General features: G+C 44.3%; 1 protein-coding gene across 1 annotated transcript in view; it reads right to left on the bottom strand.

The window, feature by feature from the left end:
* Snd1 (staphylococcal nuclease and tudor domain containing 1) overlaps positions 1-20,207 on the bottom strand; it is a 401,581-nt gene extending 381,374 nt beyond the window's left edge. The window contains exon 1 of the mRNA XM_038320023.2: positions 19,895-20,207. Coding sequence (XP_038175951.1) covers positions 19,895-19,972 — 78 coding nt within the window. The 5' untranslated portion in view covers positions 19,973-20,207. The remainder of the gene's footprint in view (positions 1-19,894) is intronic.
* Positions 20,208-20,499: the final 292 nt, after the last annotated feature.

The raw sequence follows: 20,499 nt of genomic DNA, 5'->3' as shown, positions 1-20,499 counted from the left end.
ATGTGCATACATGTATTTCAGATAGGCATTCTTCGTATCTTTCAAAGACTACAGAATATGGCATTTAATGTTTTAATAACTTAGGGCTTTTCATGACAATGAAACACGTCTGCTCCTGGCAGCACCAATCTACTTCAAGAGGAAGATGGGCATCGAAGAGGCTCCTTATGGAGTTTGAAAGCCATTTGGGCAAGAAACTGCTCTTGCCTGGACTGATGCATGAACTGGACACAAAGAACCTGCAGAGAGAGGACTGCTGAACTTGCCTAAAGGTGAGATGGTCTTTCGGGGTTCCTGATTCATGAACAAGTCTGTGAGACATTCTGCAGGACACAGCAGATACTGACTGAACTGCCTTTGAAATTTCCTGCTTCATAGAAATGTCTGCTGGAAACTATGAGCCTGTAGGCCAAAGATGGATGCCCCAATGGTACAAAATAACTTTGGGTGACTGTCCAGGCAGCGAGATGTCTCTGTCATTTCTAGAGTTTGGAAGTTGCTTACTTCTTGTTTACTTAGGTAGTATTATATCTTTCTGGAGACTTTGATGGAGCTGAAGAATAGATAGTTATAGTTTTCCATTGTTATGGTAAAAGATAAAATAGATCTAAATATTGTAACTGTAATTCTTGTTTTATAACTGTTTTGTTATATGTAATTTTACTATGTTAAAGTTAAAGCCTTTCTTTTTTGTTTAAACAGAAAAGGGGGAAATGATGAAGGAGGGTCATCTGTCTATGTGTTACTTTCATTGGTTAATAGAGAGACTGCCTTGGCCCTTTGATAGTACAGAAAATTAGGTAGGCAGAGTAAACAGAACAGAATGCTGGGAGGAAGAAGGCAGACGCCTCAGGCAGTCACCATGACTCTCCTCTCCAAGATGGACACAGGCTATGATCTTTCCCGGTAAGCCACCACCTCGTGGTGCTACACAGATTACTAAATATGGGTTAAAGCAAGATGTGAGAATTAGCCAATAAGAGGCTGAAACTAATGGGCCAAGAAGTGTTTAAATGAATACAGTTTCCGTGTAATTATTTCGGGTGTAAAGCTAGCCATGCGGGAGCCGTGCAGGAAGGCAGCCCGCAGCTCCTTCTACTCAACATGGGATGAGTCTGTAACTAACAGTTTAGCATTAGTCTTCCTTCCTCTGGGCTGCGAGTTCTGTGGCTGCAAAGGACCGTGTCTACCTTGCTCATCATGGTAGGCTCAGGCACAGAACAAGACCAAAGACTCAAGCTTTTTGTTGTTAATATTACAACCAGTACTGGATTCTAGAAAGTGATAACAAAAACCATTAACACACTCTTGTCCTTAAACGGTTCCTAAGTTTACAGGATTTTTGCAGAAGCTAACAAGAACCAAATCCTAAGAGGACAGTAACACTCACTCCTGCTCTCTATTAAACGACAACATGCAGCACAATGTTCTCCAAGGGCCCTGCTCCCTCGCCATGACTGGCAGGCAATCTATGCATCCAGCTGCCCTCTCTTTTGGCTCCTCCCCCCGGGGGATGCGTCACTCTTCTCCCCAGAAGCTGATGTTATTCCTGGCGCTATTCTCTCCAGCTGCTTCCTCGGTGCTCTCATCAGATGTCAAATTTCCCTTGTTACCACCTTCAAGAGTGTCTTGCCTAACTCATTTCTAACCACTCAATTGATTTATTTCCTGGGAGCTGTCAAGTCTACTCTATTTTCAACAGAAACCACTCAAATCTATATCCCTGACCACTTTGGAGAATCTCCTAATTAACTGTTCAATATTCAATTGTCTTTCCACTTTCTTCATTCACTTCCCATAACCCCAGAGGGGATGGTTGGTGTCTGAGCAAATGCTATCTATCATCTCTTTTCTAATTATATTCCCCATGATTTTGTAGTTGTTCTTGATTAGTAGACAAGAGTCTCTCAGATTTACAACCCAAAGCCTGTATCCAAACTCCATGAAAATAAACGTGTATCTAAATGCCTAAGTTGGCAGCAAAAAAGAGCAATAGTGTTTATTTTTTCTTTCAACTCAATGAGAAGCATAAGTGAATGGGCACAGAACACAGTGGATAGGGATACACAAAGGAAAAGGAATAAGCAAGCCTAAGCCACCACCAATCAAGCTATATCAGTCTTCCACAAACTTAAATCTTACTCCACCTTTCCAGACTTAGACTGAAGTGGCAGAAGTTAGCCTATTTTATATAATGGAATACAATGCAAGCACTTAATTTTGTTGGTGTTATTGTTTTTGTTGTTTTGTTTCTAAGATTTATTCTTTGATGTATACGAGTGTTTTGCCTGCATGTATGTCTGTGTACCATATGCATGCTTGGTGCCCTTAGAAACCAGAAGAGGGAACAGGAGTTGTTAGCATTCATTCATGCGCTTATAATCAAACCCACTGAAAAACAGCCAGTGCTCTTAATCACTGAGCAATCTCTCTAGCACCGAGTTTATTTAGAATAGGACTTTATCATTTCCCTCAGAATGTGGCCAGGCACCATGAAAGACAAGATGAATAAAGATTTTAACTTTCAATCCCACCCACCAACCTAAGGGAATGGTGCTAATGATTAAAGTCTATGAGTGAGTGAATGAATGCATACATAAAGTGGCTGGAGATATAAGTCAATTGGTAAACCCTGGGTTTGATCAGTAAGTATGGTTGTACACACCTGTAATCCCAGCACTTGGCCTCAAAGTTATCCTTGGCTAGCCTGGGCTAATGAGACTCTACCTTAAAAATGTTAGTAGATTGTGTTTACTGTGCAAGCATGCGGACCAAAGTTCAGATCCCAACTCCAATGCAAAAAGACAAATATAGAGGCCTGGAGTGATGGTGGCTCAGTAGTTAGGAACACTGGCTGCTCTTCAATTAGAGCTATGTTAAATTCCCAGGATTCACTTGGCAGCTCACAAACATCTATAATTCCAGTCTCAAGGAATTGGATTCTCTCCTTACCTGAAGGCACAAACATGCATGCAGGCAAAGCATCCATACATAGAAATAGTTAAAAATAAACAGATAAAAAACAAAGTCAGAAATAGCATGTCCACAAATCCAGATACCAGGACTCTCTAGTTAGCCATTCTAGCTGAAAAATTACCTTCAAGTTCAGTGAGAGATTCTGTCTCAAAATAGAAGATGGCAATGACAGAGAAAGATTCTAGACATCCGGGATGTCAGGCACCCACTAGAACCACACATAGGCACATGGGGGAAAGGCGAAATTTAAGACAAGGTCTCACTATACTTCCCAAGCTGGTGTCCAACAAGCCACCGTTCCCGGGCTTAAGTAATCCTCCAGCCTCAGTCTCCTTAGTAGCCAATACTTCCAAGCTTGTGCCACCAGATCCATCTGCTCCAAAACTCCCTGACTAAGATCTGATGAGCTTCCAAGCTGGAGAACAAAGAGAGGCGCTGAGAGACTGACATGTCCTGAGAGAGTGTGATGCTCTCTCATCCCCACCTGCCCACTGCTCACAATCTCCTCACTAGGATGTGCTTCTGTGTCCATGGGAGGGGCACCTTTAATAAACCAGTAAATGTTTCTCTGGACTCTGTGATATGCCTTAGCAAATTAATGAAAGGGAGGTTTGTAGGAGGTTGGGAGATATGTTTTACAACCTAGAACTTGTGATTGGTATCTGAAGGGCTTCTACTGTAGAACCTGACACTATCTCCAGGTAAATAATGTCAGAAGTGAGTAAGATATCTACTTGGTGTCTTCTTGGGAGGCGGGGGGAAGGTGCTTTGTGGAAAATAACACACACATTGGTCACAAAAAGGTTCTGTGGTAAGTCTGAGAGCAGATAGGGAAAGTGTTTGGGGGCTATTTTCCTTTCCAGAGTACTTTCTAGAACACAGCTTCAGCCTACTTTGTGCATCTTGAATAATGGATCAAGGTTTTCCTCATATATATTCATATATGTATTCTATATATATGTCCAAGGTGTTTCAGAACTGAGCACACAATGTTCAAGATTTCCTTCCTGTCAAATTATGTACTATCACTTCACAAGCAGGAAGCAATTCTCCAAAAACCACGGTCATCTTTGCAAATCCACAAAAAAAGTACTCCTGTTGGGCAAAGAAACTTTGGGGCAATGTGGTGAGAAGGGCAGAAAACCCAGGAATGCCACTCTAGGATTCCTCGGCTGAGTACCTATGTCCAGCCCACTTTCTTTAATTGACCCATTTCCCCCAATTCCAGGGCCCAGATCCAGAGAAGGACAAGAGCAAATCCCAATCCAGGGCAGGAGAGGGAAAAGCTACTGAGTTAGCCATGCCAGGAATCTCTTAATTTCTCAGTCACAGCACTGCTCTCATCCTGTCCCTGAGCAAAACGTACTGTGTCCAATACCCAACCATCATCAAGTGACAGAAAGGAGTAGAGAACCTTTGTACCACGCACAACCAAATGAACCAGACCAGAGATATTGGAATATGGTAAGAAAAAAAAGTCCATGCAATTACTGTTCTTGTCTTTGTAAAGATATATGCACGTTTCTTTAAACACACAGCAATAAAGGATTACTGAACATATTATTCAAGAATAATATTCTGAAGAACACTGAATGCTTATTTTTGCTCATGTGCAAGGTTAACAGGACAATGAGGAAAGAGGCACTTCAGCTTGCATGCTACCTGCAAAAACTTAAGTTTTTCCAACAATGTCAAGGTGTTTCAGAAGTGAGCACATATGTAGCAAAAGTCGAAGATTTGCTTCCTGTCAAATTATGTACTATCACTATTTGAAATGCTGATTGTCAATATTAGATCTCAAAATAAAATACAAATCACAAACCTACCACAGACTTTCCAGTCTTTTACTGATGAACTAGCACATTATCAGGAGTCTTCTTACCCTTGAAGTCCTAGGCAGTGTCAGAAAGGAATAAAAGCACAAGTCCCTCGTCATTTAACTGTTCCTGGCTTCCCCCAGACATGCTGCTACTCTACTTTTCAAAAGAACTCCTAAGAATTCAATTAAAATTCTTATTCCTCTACCCAGGCCCGGAAGGCATGACTAATAGCAGGGCAGCCTTAACCAGAGGCTGACCTGTGTCCTAGGAGCACCCACGGGAGGTCTGAGGAGATCCTACAGCTCTCACCAGAGGAGTTTAACAAGGTAACTTAGCTCTTCAGTAATAGAAGCAGCCCTCAGCCTCTGGGCTGTAAAAGGGCTCAACTGCCAAGAGCATTAATACAAGTAATTACTGCATACAGAATAGCAGGTCCCAGTGGGACCCCAGCACCCAGATCGGTTCTGGTCTTACCATGCAATATACATAGAGGAATAGCATATCCTATTTTTCTTATTAAGGCCTGGCACAGTCCCCTAATGGCTAAAAAGATAAATTTACTTGATACAATGATTATGTTTTGGGTTGTTACCCAAACAATGATGTTTCAGTATTAAAGCTACAAGACAAAAAACCTCCTGGGACAGAATTCATGAAGTTGAACATTTCACTAATATCACATGGGTGTATTTCAAGGACTGGAAATGAAAGCTTTAAAGTCCCTTTTGCTTTCCTTCTCTAATACAAAGGTCCAGCCACCCTTAGTCTCGCACCTGAGTCCGGAGGGCTCACCTGAGTGTCCCCTCCTGTACCTCACTAGTTTACCTGCCTTTGCCTCTGTTGAGACGTTTGTCCCTTACACCATCTTCTCTGGAAAGGCATTTTAAAACCAACCACAAATAAGACGTGACTTCTCCAGCATTTTACTTCTAAGATAGCCAAGGACATTTAAATTCACAAGTTCCTCTTCCCACTACAAGCAAAACTACTTCTCTCCAGTTAGCAGCAACCAAATGAGACAGACAGAAAAACCACTCAGCCCAAAGCTTTGGCCAAAATCCCACAGAGCCCTGACTGTCAAGCATAGACTACTTGTCTCCCACAAAGGACTCTCAGCCACAAAATCCTCCTCCCATCAAGCCATAGAGAGCTATCAGTGGGGACTCGGGGCCATCGACACCATTCACGCTGCTCTCTGGAGCTCCGTCCCTACACACTCTCCTGTACTTGTTCTCCTAAGTTGATGGTTACTTTCATTTACCCTCATCACTCAGATCAGGCCAACACAACAGGGACAAAGCCTGGCAGTCTTGGGTAGATAGGGATGGAAAGAACCCCCACCCTTACGTGGTTCTAAAGTCAGGTACAGTCTATGCACAGAATAGATTTCTGCTGATTAAACATATTTCTTGTCCCTGGAAGTTGGAAAAAAAAAGGAACCCTCACATAAATTGGAATTACTTAGCTCCCCCTTAAAACAAGGGAACTAGTAAATGTTTTAGACGATAGTGGAAACTGTGTTCTAAAATATCCCAATTTCACTTATGGCAAGTGTTTTTCAGCGAATAAGGGGCACATGGGACAAAAGAGCCCAGAAGAGAGAATCTTCACCTGCTGTGCCTTAGCCTGTCCACCACACCTGTGCCTCCAGCTCCGAGCATCTGTAAACACACTGCACATTTCCATGCTTCAATGGGCTTCATCTTTGCTAAAAGCAGTTTAGCAGATGGCATATCTGAACTCAAGTCGCATTTCCGCCAGTTACCACTATGTCAGAGACTCCTGGAATTTTAAGATTCACAGACCTGTAATGTCTCTCTGACCTCCAAAACTGAAGAACAATCCAAGCATGGTAGTGTACACCTATAACCTCAGGGAAGATCACCAGTTTGGGGCCAGTCTGATCTATAGGGCAAGTTACTATCTCAATATTATAATACATACAAAAATTACCAGATATCATACTTAAAAGACTCTAATGGCACCACTAGAAATTTTCAAATTCAATAGGCACTTTCAGAGAGTAGCTGATTATTAAAAAAAAAATCAACATACAAGTATCAGTAGTTTGGAGCAGGTGTTATTTTGACTGTTTTTGTTTTTTGTGCTGTTTTGAGACAGGATCTCTTATATCCCAGGCCTGCCTGAAACTCAAATGTATCCAAGGATGATTTCTGGTCCTCCTATCTGCATTTCCCAAGTGCTGGTATTGGGGGGCATGGTAACACACCCAATTTATGTAGTACTGGGGGTTCAACCCACAACTTCCCACGTGTTAAATGAACATTATATCAACTGAGCTACAAACTCAGCTTTTCTCCCAATAACAAACTTGCTGAAAAAGAAATCAGGAAAAATAAATCACATTCACAATAGCTTCCCAAAAGGGAGAAAAAAGGGAAAGCACAACCCCACTCAGCATCATCGCACTGGCAGGAGGCATTTCTCATGGCTTGGCACCAGACCACCACCTTCGCCAAAGCCTAGAGGCAGAGTACCATGTCCACAGAACACGTGGATGAGGGCATCTTCAAGGGCCACCTGATGAGCAGCTGCTCAAAGACTACTGGCTCCTCGGTGATAGAAAAGGCTGGGCGAGAATGGCTTCAGCAGGCAGCATGGTCACATGCTTCAGGAATAGTGGGCGTGACCTGAGAAAATAACGCCTTTAAGGTCCTGGGACTGAACCCTCTCCAACCTCTCAACCTTCCTCAGGTCTCTGGAGGAAGTGCCAAAGAATAGGCTTGTGCCATGAAGACCTCAGGGCCACCTCTAGAGGCCTGTTCTCCCCCAATAAAAGATATCCAAGAGTCTTCCTAGTTGCTGCCTTTCTCTGTGCCCTCCTTCTCAACTACAGGCATTAGAGCACCCTTCCCCACCCCCAAAGGTCCTGCTTCCCACACTTTTCTTCAGACTCTTGCTTACTAGGCTGTATGTTTGGCTATCCAGCTGAGAATTTGGCCCAGCTTGCCCTTCAAAGACAGCAAAGACCTTGGCTGCCCTCAGGGCTAAGCCATTCCTACTAGCCAGCGACAGGAGGGAGGAATGATTAAAAATCCTAGACCAGCCAGTCAAGCAAGTCACAAAATACCATCCCCACCCTACACACCACATACCACACCTCCCTCTCTCTCTGTCTCTCTCCCTCTCTCTGTCTCTCTCTCTATCTCTCTCTCCTCTCTCTCTCTCTCTCTCTCTCTCTCTCTCTCTCTCTCTCTCTCACACACACACACACACACACACATACAGATAGGACCATTTGTCTGGATTCAAGTCTTCCAAGCTGAAGACCAAAGGCCAAAACAGAAGTAGGCAGAAGCCAGTATCTTCGCTGGGTTTGTGAAGCCTCCATAAGCCCCACTCCCAAATCTCATACAGCCTTTTGGGGACTTGGGGTCAGAGGCAAAACAGCTCCTCTGCCATTAACAAGCCTTGCCAGCTAAAATATTGTCTACAGGTACAAAGGGGACAAAAAAGTACTAAGTGGTAAACTTCATCAAGGAAGTGAAAGAGCTTCACAGTAAAAACTTTAAGATCAAAACTTAAACTAAAGAAACACCTATCATAATCCTGAACTAGGAGATCATTATGAAAACAGCTGTATTAACTGACAGAAAACTACAGATCTAACTCAATCCCTACCCAAATTCAATTACGTTCTTCAAAGAATTAGAAAAGGCAATCCTAAAAGTCACACACAAAAGACGTCCAACAGCCAAAGCAATCCTGACACCAGGACTGGATGTGCCACCGTAATACCTATCTCCTATCATACTAGAGTGGCAGTACTGACACAAGGACAGTCGTGTAGACCAATGACACCGAAATACACCCATACAGACACGGTCATCTAATCTACAACAGTGTCAAAGACATACTAAGGAAAAAACCTCTTCAATTAATGTTGCTAGGAAAACTAGATGCCCATGTGCAGAAGAACGAGACTAGATCTGCACCTGTCACGCTGCACAAAAATCACTCAGACTAAGACCTGAAACTCTGAAACTACTAGGTAACTGATAATATATTCAGTCAAGTTCTTTCTTTTTAGACTCCAATAGCACAGGGAAGAATCCCAAAAACTGATAAGTAAGACTACATGAAATTAAAACTCTTCTCCACAACAGAAGAAACAATCACCAGAATAAAAAGACAGCCAACAAAACAGACTTGGAGAAGTTTCTTGCCAACTAAGCATGACTGAGGATTAAGATCTAAGATGTATAAAACCGCAACAGCAAACACCAAACCAGACACGGAGGCTACAAAGTGAGTTCAAAGCCAACCTGGGTCTGGGCCTGGGCTAGCCACATCAGACCCTGCCTCCAAAACACACACAGATAATCAACCAATGAATGGGCTAATAAACACAGAGACACTTTTCAAAAGAAGAAATACAAATAGTAATTATCTGAGAGTGTTCCATAGTCTCAGCCATCAGGGAAATGAAAACTAAACCAAAACTGCTTGAGACTCCATGTTTGGAGGCAGCAGCCTGAAATCCCAGCACTTGGACAGTGGAAACAGAAGGATCCTGACACCCCAGCTCAAAAAGGGAATCCTGGAGAGATGGCTCAGTAGTCAAGTGCATACTTACTCCTGCAAAGGAGTTTTGTTCTAGCCCCCACTGCAATGATTCCAGGGATACCTGACACCCTCTTTTGGCTTCCAGGTGACCAGCACACACATGCACAGACACAAGACACACACATCACATAAATGAAAATAAAATAAATCTTTTTTTAAAAAAGAAAACTTAAGAAAACGAAAAACAAGAAATGATGGCAAGTATATTACCCTTACCCACGCCTGGTAGGACACTTGTGCAGCCGCCATGGAAATCAGAACAGAGGTCCTCAAAGCACCTCATGACACAGACATGATTACATGTCCAACGACTCTAGGTCAACACACCACACAAACACTGGCACATTTGCATTTATTGCTGCACTATTCTAAGAAATGGAGCCAGCTTACCTATATATCCACAGATGGAAAGCTAAAGAAAATGTGGATTATATACACAGTGGAGTTATATTCAGCCATAAAAAAATAAACTAAAATCATGACATCTGGAGGAGGTGAATGGAACTAGAAATTATGTTAAGCAAAACAAGCCAGACTCAAAAACAAATACTGAATATTTTCTCTCGTTGTGTGTATGTGTGTAAGGGAGGGAGAGAGAAATGATACGAGAAGACGACCGTGAGAGTAGAGGGAGCGAGCATCCATCCTCTTAGGGGAGGTAGGTGTGGGGCGAGAAGAAGGTGATGGGTACCTGTGATGAAGCAGAAGTGGAGACGACTTGGAAGAACAGGAAGCAGCAAGGTGGGGGAAGTGAACAGAAGAGGAGTGGGGAGGAGGATAACTATATGAAAATGCCATGAGACATTACTTTGCATGTTAAATTTAAAAATTAATTTCAGGAAGGTAGCTCAGTGGTTCAGAATGCTTCACAGGACTGGAGAGATGGCTCAACAGTTAGAGCACTGGCTAAACCAGGTGGGGGTGGTGCACACCTTTAATCCCAGCACTCAGGAGGCAGAGACAGCCGGATGGATTTCTGAGTTCAAAGCCAGCCTGCGCTACAGAGTGAGGCACCAAAGCTACAAAGAGAAACCCTGTCTCGAAAAAGGAAAAAAAAAAAGCGGACCCAGGTTTGATTCCCAGTATCCATGTAGTAGCTCACAACCATCTGTAACTCCAATTCCAGAGAATTAGTCACCCTCTTCTGGGCATTGCATGTACATGGTGTACAGACATACAAGTAAAACATTCAAACACAGCCATGCAGTGGTGGCGCACACCTTTAATCCCAACACTCAGGAGGCAGAGGCAGGTGGATCTCTGAGTTGGAGGCCAGCCTGGACTACAACAGCTAGTTCCAGGACAGGCTCCAAAGCTACAGAGAAACCCTGTCTTAAAAAAAAAATCAAAAAAAAAAAAAAAAAAAAAAACAAGAAACATTCACATACATAAAGTAATATTATCTGCTTCCTGTTCTTCCAGAGGACTCAGGTTTGGTTCCCAGCACCCACCCCAGGAAGCTCTAGCTCAAGGAGACCTGACACTCTTCTATAAAAGCCAAAGGCTCTCCCGGTTGTTAATGATGCTATGCCTAGCACAATTCCCACACTAAGGGGGGGGGACTGTTTTTCTTGTGTATTCACACCAACACTCCTGATACCAAATTGTGGGCGGGGCTCTCCACAACAAGCAATTCTCCAGTGCTTTGCAGACACTCTTTGGGTTGCCCTGCAATTCAGTCCTGGCATGCATACTTGGACTTACTATCAAATCCCAAAAGTTAAGAGAGTGGTTCCATCTGACTTCAGACAGCTTCTTCTGCCTCAGTTTCTCTTCTAACTGACCTGTCAGACACTGGAGTTCCCACAACCCTCTTCCCAGGGTTATTAACTTTTAGAAAAACTTGAAAACCTCTTCTGCTTACTTGATTACTGGACTTTAACATAGGAAATCAACTCAGAAACAGCCAGATGGGAGAAAAACAGAGTAAGATATGAGGGAAGGGTGTGGTTTCCATGCCACCCAACTAACACCTTCCATATGTTCACCCACTCTGATGTTCACCTCCCCACTACGTCACTTAAGGGAGGAAAGGGGAAACACAGCAGATTAACACAAGGAAGAAAACTGAAAGGGAGCTGGGACTAGGTGGTGGCAGAGTATGTGTGTGAAGCCCCAGCAGAACTACATAAACCAGGAGTGGTAGAGGCAAAGATCCAAAAACTCGAGCTTTTCCTCAGTATAGCCTGGAATAAAGAGGGTGGGAGAGAGAAAGGGAGACAGAGTAGAGAGGAGGGGAGGAGAGAAGAGAGGGGAGAGGAGAGAACTTCCAGAAACCAAGAACAGAATGTGGGAACTCAAAGTTGTCATATTTGTAAAAGATACTAAAGACTTCCGTAGCAATAATGTGCCAGGATATTGGTGCCAAGTGATAGGAAGATCTTGGGAATCTATGCAAATACAAGGAAAAGTGGCAGATAAGTGTTAAGGGAACATATGGCCTAAATCAGGCACATAAAATAACTTCTCAGCTGTCAGTGATGACCCAGGAACACGATCTGACAGTCACTGAAATTGGACCCTGATGACAACCCAATACTAAATAGATTAAAAGCAATGCAGGGTCCTGAAAGCCATCGAAATAAATGCCAGAAGAGAACCACTATCTGCCCTCATAAAATCCTGGCATACTCAACCCTACAAGTGCAATTATCCATCATGTGTCCTTGCCCCTTCAGCTACGTAAGACAGTTTCGAAGTTAAGCAAATCAGTGGGTCCCCAATGCCAGTCTCAGGCCAATCCCAAACTGAACCTCTCAGGATCATACAGAAGGGGCTTTTCCAGACACAAATTCCTAGGCCTCCCCAGATGCTACTTAAGTACTTCTCCAAGGTGGTCCCCATACAATGACCTGCTTTTAAAAAAAAAAAAAAAAAAAGTAGAGATTCTTTTTCCAGCTTGAGATCTTCTCCTGAAAGAATTTAAAAAAGGGTTTTCTATTTAAAAACAAAAACTGAAGTCCAGCAAGGTGGCACTTACTGAAAACTGAGGCAAGATTATGAGTTTCCTGCCAGAATGGACAACACAGTGAGAATAAATAAACAAATAAATGAATAAATAAATAAATACAGCTGATGGAGGAGAGTTATCTGTCTATGTTTCTTTCATTGGTTAATTAATAAAGAAAACTGCCTTGGCCCTTTAAGAGACAGAAAATTAGGTAGGCGGAGTAGAGAGAACAGAATTGTGGGAAAAAGGAAGCAGAGTTGGGGAGACGCTTCAGGCAGTCGCCATAGTGAGTCTCCATGCTGCTCCTCTCCGAGATGGACACAGGTTAAGATCTCTCCTGGTAAGCCACACCTCATGGTGCTACCCAGATTACTAAATATGGGTTAAAGGAAGATGTGAGAATTAGCCAATAAGAGGCTACAGATAATGGGCCAGGCAGTGTTTAAAAGAATAGTTTCCGTGTAATTATTTCGGGTGTAAAGCTAGCCGGCGGCCGGGTGGCGGGACACAGCCCCGCCGCTTCACACTACATACAGCAAAAATAAACAAATTGAAAAGAAAAGAAACCCTGAGCAGAAGTACTAAGGATGCACAGATGAAGGTGGGTTGGGAATGGAGCTCAAGGTAGGCATGCCTGGCCAGCAACGACTCTGTGCTCAATTCTAAGCATAAGAAAAATAGATAAAGATAATTCCTATATGTAAAAAATGTCTAGAAAAATAACAGCTGACCTCCAGGCAAGGAGTCCCTCAAAGACCTATACAAAAGGAGACTTCTCCCATGAGTTATTTCCCATTTATCCTTCCCTTTATAAACCAAGGCCTGCTGCTGCAGGGAAACACAAGGGCGTTCAGAAGCAGGTGGAGACGGAAAGGTAGAGCCCACACAGAGCAAGCAATCGTACACACCTGCTGATCCTGAAGAGGCCAGTGCCTCCCTCACTCTACCAATTCCCATCCACACTACTGTTTGATCATACAGTGCAGTCTAATTCATACTCTTTAATCTGCCACACTAGAAAACTGGATTTCAACTAATCCACCTTCTGTAAAATTTAAAAAAAAAAAAAAAAAAAAAAGTGGGATAGCCAGGCAGTGGTGGCACAAACTTAATCCCAGCGCTTGCAAGGCAGAGGCAGGCAGCTCTGTGTGTGTTGCAGGTCAGCTAGGACTGTTGCAGGAGACATCCAGCCTCAGGGGTGGGGTGTTTTTGTTTGTTTTTAATTAAAAAGCAGTGGGAATAGAAAGCAGGTTTCCTGTGGGATAAGCACCAGTTCAGAGTCAAGCCTGCCATAAGGTCTGTGATTTCTCAGCTTTGTTTCAGTGTGCCTAAAAGAAATGTACCGGCTTCCGGTATCCACAGCGCTATGGGACTACATGTGTAGAGGCGATGAGTCACTGAGGAGGGAAGCTGAGACTAAAGTAGAATGTCTTACCCGACACATCAATTCAGATGAAGAACCAAAACAAATGCATGAAGGCCAAAACTTTGATCTACTATGCAGGCTGACATCACAGACCACCCGAAGCAGATCACTTCCTACACCATCAGCTCAGTGAGAGAGGAAATGCTGCTCCAAGTCACTCGTCATCTTTACATTCACATCACAAACTTCAGCACATCTCAGAAAAGGCACCTGTCACCACGTCTACTGACCTGAGTCAGTCCTGAGACCCACATGGCAGGACAGGACTGACACCCCTGCTGTTCGTTCTCTCCCTACCCTCTCTCACACACAACACCTAAAAATGAAACCAAAATTTCATTAAGTTTACTACAAGTTGCTTGACTTCCTAATTTAAAAAAAAAGCCAGCTGAAACTACTTGTTCATTTTTGAACCATTAAAGTGAGAAAAACACATTAGTTTATCATATTAAGTCTCACTGAAAGTAAGTGAAACCCCACAACACTCCATCTGCACTAGAAGCTCACAACCTGTGATCCAGCACCAGTTTCTTCCATAAAAACAAAAAGCATATGTCAATCTACCGAGAGGAAGTAGCAACAGAAAGTGGGTATGTATCCATTTCCAGTAGTACTTAAAAGACTACATCCACACTACAAGACTTGAGTCCCTAGAAGTCCAGTGTCCCAAGCCTGCAATCCCAATGCTCAGGAGGCTGAGGAAGAATCATCACAAGTTTGAGGTCAACTTGGGTTATGTCATGTTTCCAAAAAAAAAAAAAATCAACTTCATTGAGTCATTATGAAAGTACTGTCCACTGGTCACCAAAACCCCCAGCCAGCCAGCCTAATGAGCTCAGATGTGCTCCAGCCAGTTTCCCACCCTACCCAGCACCCACCACCACCTGACCATTAGTTTGACCTCTTCACTGACACAACTCAAGTTTACCAGGTTAATAGTACTGAAAGGAACTTGTAGCAGCACTCAACTCCGTTAAAAAAAAAAAAAAATGCTAACAGAAGCATAAACACCAACAGTGAAGCCAGGCGGTGGTGGCGCAAGCCTTTAATTCCAGATCTCTGTGAGTTCAAGGCCAGCCTGGTCTACAAGAGCTAGTTCCAGGAAACTCTGTCTTGGAAAAAAAAAAAAAAAAAAAAAACACCAACAGTGACAGATACTACTTAACTCCTACTTAGAATATGAATGCTATTTAATCCCCAATTCTGTCTGCTTTAGCATTTATTTTCATCCATTTCCATCACAGGAAGACTTGGAAATAGTGGACTAATTCATAGGACGTCAAAACAGCCTAACTCTTGGTCCTAAGAAGCAAAGCTCAGCCTCTCATTCCATACATGTATTCAGTAGACTGTCAGCTACTGATCTCACCAGGTTATCAGAGCGAGTACGACCCCTACTGCCTGCTCCTTTACCATCCTTAACCACACGTTATGTAATAATTCATGTCCAGTCCACAGCATCTGTGTGTGAGACTGAAGAACTACTGTACAAACACTGGAGAACAATCATCAATGGAAAGCCCACAGCTCTGCACCTGTCATTCCTCTGCTGGAAACACTTCCCTTGTGGTTGGCTCTTTGATGTCCAACAGATTTCAGTGCAAACGCCAACTGAGCCGATTCTTTCCTAAACACACTATTTAAGGAATCACCTCTCTCTTGCTCCCGACCACCCTGTTCTAGTCCACTATGTGGATTCACTATGCTCTGTTACCATGCTTACTTATTCCCTTCTTTACTGTCTGACTCCCCCATGAGCCATAGGATAAACATCCAATGCCCAGAGAGAGCTTGAACAAAAACTAAATGTTCAATTAAAAAAAAATATCACAAACCCCACATTCCCAGCTCTCAGGAGGCAAAGGCAGAAGGACCGCCACAAGTTTGAGGGCAGCCTGACCAATCAACATAGTGCTTCACAATGAGACCTGTCGGGGGTATGGAGGAATATAATTACTTACATTTATTTAGTTCCGTGGCAACACTACTATCAGCATAACTAGAGCTGGAGGGATGCTTCATTTTCACTGAAAAATCTCAGAGAGTGTTCAAGATACAAGAATAACTTTGTGTTCCTTTACTGATCTTGATTGAAACCTCCCATGCATAACAGCTGGGAAATGGGCAATGTCAAACCTACAGGAAAAAGTATCCTTATTCTACTTCTGTGCACATGACTCCTCGAAAAGATTTTCCAGCTACCTTATACTTCTGAATGGTAAACAAGGGTATTTTAAGCAGCTCAGCAACAGGGTTTTGTTTGTCCCTACACAAAATAAGCACATACAGAAGAAAGCAACTCAAAAGCCACCTGTGTGGTGCATGCTGGTAATCGCAGTACTGAGGCGGAGGCAGGAGGATGGGAAGTCCTAGGTCACAGGAGTTTGAAGACAACCTGGGTCACAGAAGACTCTGTCTTAAAAACAGAAAAGTCAAGCAAGTCAACATAAACAGGCTACTCTGCCCCCACTCAAATCTCAAAAGAAACACACTTAGTGCAGAAGTCTAAAATATATTTAAGTATAATGAACTCAATTTTAGAAACAATCTCCTACAGGCTATACTTCAAAGAAATGTCCACAAAGCTACCTGGGAGGAAATTTACACTTCACAACAAAGGGGCAGCGAGAATGCTATGAAAACAACAAGCTAAGGCCATTCACTCTGAAGACTGGCAAAGGGTCCTTTCCCCTTCCGAGAGAGTGAGTGCGGGACTACACACCCTCCAGTCTTCCACACGGTGCAGTAAGGTAAGCTGCTTCCACATCTGCTTGCAACAGGCACAGGAGACTGAAGAACACGCCTCATTCTACAGCTGTGAAGGCTGAACTGTCATGTGCGCCTGCCTGAGGAGGAAGGCAAACACCAAATTTCAGAGCTAAAGTGGAAAGTCATAGAAGGTTCCGTCCCCAAAACACAAAGGTAACTAGGTCAGTAAAGCCAGAGAAGACGGCCTTTTCTGAGTAGCCACTATGGGGAAGACGGAACCTCACCTACGGAACATCTGCAGACATGTTCCGTCACAGCTAGAGGAAAGTCTAGCAAAGTATTCAGAGACCCGGAGCAGGAAGCTTTCACAGGTTCAAGAGTAAGATCGGACTTGACAGAAACATGTAATTACACGAGCTGCATTCTGCCCACCTTCATCACTGCTAGTATCCCAACTCAAAACACAGAAATCTGTGTTCATTTTTCCCTCAACCTGAGTAACAAGATAGCTCCAAAAAGCTTGTGTCAACTTATTGCCCACTTCCTCCATAAGGATACTCCAGAACCAACCATCTTTCCCCAATCTAGAAAGTACACACAGTCACTGGCATCACAATTGGTTTTTTTAAATACTAGTGAGAGAGTGAGAGGAGAGAGAGAGAGAGAGAGAGAGAGAGAGAGAGAGAGAGAGAGAGAGAGAGAGAGAGAGAGCGCTACTCCTCACTGAAAAACGACTTCTACTATCAACCATTTCTGACCCTCAGATCAGCCCAGTGCACAGGACCTGAATGCTCCCACTCAAAAACACACCTTTGACTACTCAGTGTTCCAATTTCTGCACCCTTCCAAAAGGCAGAAGAAAGCAGCACCTCTGTTTTCTATCAATACCTGTTTCTTTCTCTTTCCTGCAAGAGCTCTCCACCTCCTTCGCAGACTTCTTACAAAGCAGTTTCTAGTACCACAGGAAACTATTACTCTCCAAGAAAATACAACTTTGCTTAGCAGAAGAGCTTCAGCGAGTAATTTGCCACTGGTTGATTTTTCATTCCAGACAAGGCCTCTAAACCGGACACAAATCTGCTGCTGGTAACTCACCCACCCACCCTCTGCAGTGTGGTCAGGGTGTGCAGCAAGCAGCCCATGCCCGGTACAGACTGCTCAAATCACTGAATTTTAAATGCCACACAACAAATACTCCTAAACACACAGCAACCATACACACCAAATGAAGTCACACAACCACAACAGCAGCAACCAGCAAGTCATGGAACAGTACCTAATCTTTTCTCAACTCAATTACAGTCAGCTTCCACTGTCCTATAATTTGTGGTCATGCATTACCAGCCCCACCCTTCACGTTAGAAAGTAATACCCCGGAGTCCTAGAGTCCTGGAGTCAGGCCCCACAGCACAGTTTATAGTAGCTTGCGTTGTGGCAGGCAGACCTGGGTTCAAGTTTCGCCCTGCCTCTTATTACTAATAAAAAAGGTACCTGGGAAAGTGAGCCTATGTGAGCCTCAGATTAGACATCGGCTTAGATGGTATAGATGAAATGCAGAGAGCCCAGCTGAGGACCTGAGTGACCACTGGTAATACAGTGTCCACAGGGGAAATAATTTGTGAGTAGGCACAACCACCTCAGAGAATCCAGATACCCTGCAGGCTGCCAGCGTTGTTGGAAGCAAAAATAGATTCGGCTTCCTACAACTCCCCTCCTACAAAAGGGCCGCCTTTAAGAAAAAGTCAAGCCTTAGTAAGAAAACTAAAAAATCCGCTGCAGGCCACCAAAACCACAGCGGACAGCTAAGCGGTACTCTGTTCCCGTAATGAAGAGAAGACCAGTGTGGGTGCAAAGGTAATGAAAGAGGAAGCGCTTCAGGAAAATTCTTTCAAGAGTCAAAATTTCAGAGAGAAAACATGGACCTCGGAAATTCCATATTCGTTACGTCTAATGAATTCTGACTGTCTGTACATAAATAGAAAAGGCAATAAGGCAATACTGCATATCCCAGCAAATCTCAGCTGTCAGCTGAGATTTATCTAAGAAATGAAGACATTAGCATTCTAGGAATCTGGAGATTGAATTTACACACATAAGCTGCAAAATACTTGTGTCTGAGAGTGGCTTATGTTTGTATACATCCTTGGGTGTATGTTAGGGAACATGTGCCTGAGCACTCGTGCAGAGGCCATAGAAGGCTACTGGAGCATAGGAGAACATCTCTATCTTCCTCTATGGCTCTTCACCTTATTCCCTGGATAACACTTAGGTTACAGGAACTGGAACGGCCATGTCCAGCTTGAACGTGGGTGCTCAAGATTTGAACCCAGGTCCTCATGATTGCACAGCGAGCACTTTTACCCACTGAGCCACCTTTTCAGGTCCCCCCTGAAGAAAGTATCAACCCTGCGAAAGACAACGGGACGGCAAACAGATTGTTTAAAGACTGGCTCTTTGAGGAAAAAAATATCTTCCACTCTGGAGGGAAAAACTGGAGTTAGGATATGAAAAGCAATCTAAAAGATTACAGTCATCTCAATCTGAAAACCTGTTGTTAACAAAGAAAAGTCAGAGCTCAATGTATTGGGGGGGGGGGGGGTAAAAAGGAGAGATCATATAAAAAAATAATAAAACAGATTTGTGCTACAAAATTAGCGTGGGAGTGAAGGTGATAGAATCCAAAATTCAGAATGAAGAAAGTGAAGGTACGTAAGTGGGCAGGATCTGTACAGGTTAGAGTCCTACACAGGGAATCTGAACACCTGGGCTCTTGTTATTGGCTCCAATCCAAACTGCCATGTGCCCTTAAGGCAAGGCACTGGCCTTCTTTAAAACAAGTCTCCTTACCCTTAGGAAGTGGGAGAATACTAATTAGCATAAGATCCCTGCCAGCCTAAGGCAAAAGTATGCAAAGATCAGGAGCTTTCAGGCCTTACAAACTGGACACAGAGAGAAAGTTGAGAAAACTTTGAGTAAGTAACTGAGAGTCAGTGAAAACAAAAACCTCATGACAGCTAAGCACTCCTGGGGTTCCAGGAAAGAAAAGATGTCAGGATCTCGGAAAACAGCGAACTGATCGGCATAAGTCAAAATGGACCAAAAGAGGGGGATGGGAAGAACTATCCATGAACTATCTCCGTTAATGTCTCAGTAACACATCTGCTTCTGGTAAACAGCCAGGGGCTCCGAAAGCCGCGACCACGAGAATCACTGTGACCGAACCCATGACAGGGTGACCAGAAGGCAAAAGTCAAGGGGAGTTCGTGCGGGGTTCTGCCAGGTGAAGATTCGGAGTGGGTGGAGAGTGAGGAAGGGGCAGAGGAAAGGCGAACTGAGACCATGCAGGCTGACTGAAGGGGAAGGAGTCAATGCCTGACTCCCGCTCCAAGGCGAAAGAGGGGTCCGGGTCTGGGGCCCCGCTCTCACCATCTTGACGATGCCCCGCTGCACGGTGGGGACCGCGGGTCCCCCGGAGGAGCCGCCGCTCTGCGCGGAGGAGGCCATGTGTGGAGCTGGAAGGGCAGCGAGTGGGGCGGCCGGCCGGGCTGGAGGTGTCAGGATGAGTGTCGGCGCTGGAGAGAGGTTGCCGCGACGAGGAGCAGGCAGGCAGGCGACAGGCTACCGACAGCGGACTGGATGGAGGCGCCAGGCGCACACTAAAGCAGCAGCGGGACTGAGAGCAAAAGAGGAGACGCGATCTCCGCCGCCGCCACACGTTCTACTCGCCGCGCAAGCGTGCCAGAGCGCCGCCGCCCTCCGGCCAATTAGCGTCCAGAACCCGCCGGACCTCAAGCCAATAGGCACTCTGTTCGTGAAGCCCCGCCCCTTGGTTCCAAAAAGGGTAGGGAGCTCCAGGAAGCGCTGAAAGAGCTGATTTGCGGTGACGGGCGAACTACGGGGCGGGACTTCCGGGGAAGTCTGAGACAGTGGTGTCGGGAGGTGTAGTGGGAAGGAAAGGACACGTCAGCATCTGGCCGTGGGGCGCGGGGAGCCATGGGAGCACCGAAGGCGGGGCCGGCCCTCCTGCCTGG

Source organism: Arvicola amphibius, chromosome 2 (assembly GCF_903992535.2).
Source record: "Arvicola amphibius chromosome 2, mArvAmp1.2, whole genome shotgun sequence".
NCBI classification, from domain to species: Eukaryota; Metazoa; Chordata; class Mammalia; order Rodentia; family Cricetidae; genus Arvicola; species Arvicola amphibius.
Note: the sequence above shows the minus strand (reverse complement) of the source record. Positions and strands in the feature narration are given on the sequence as shown.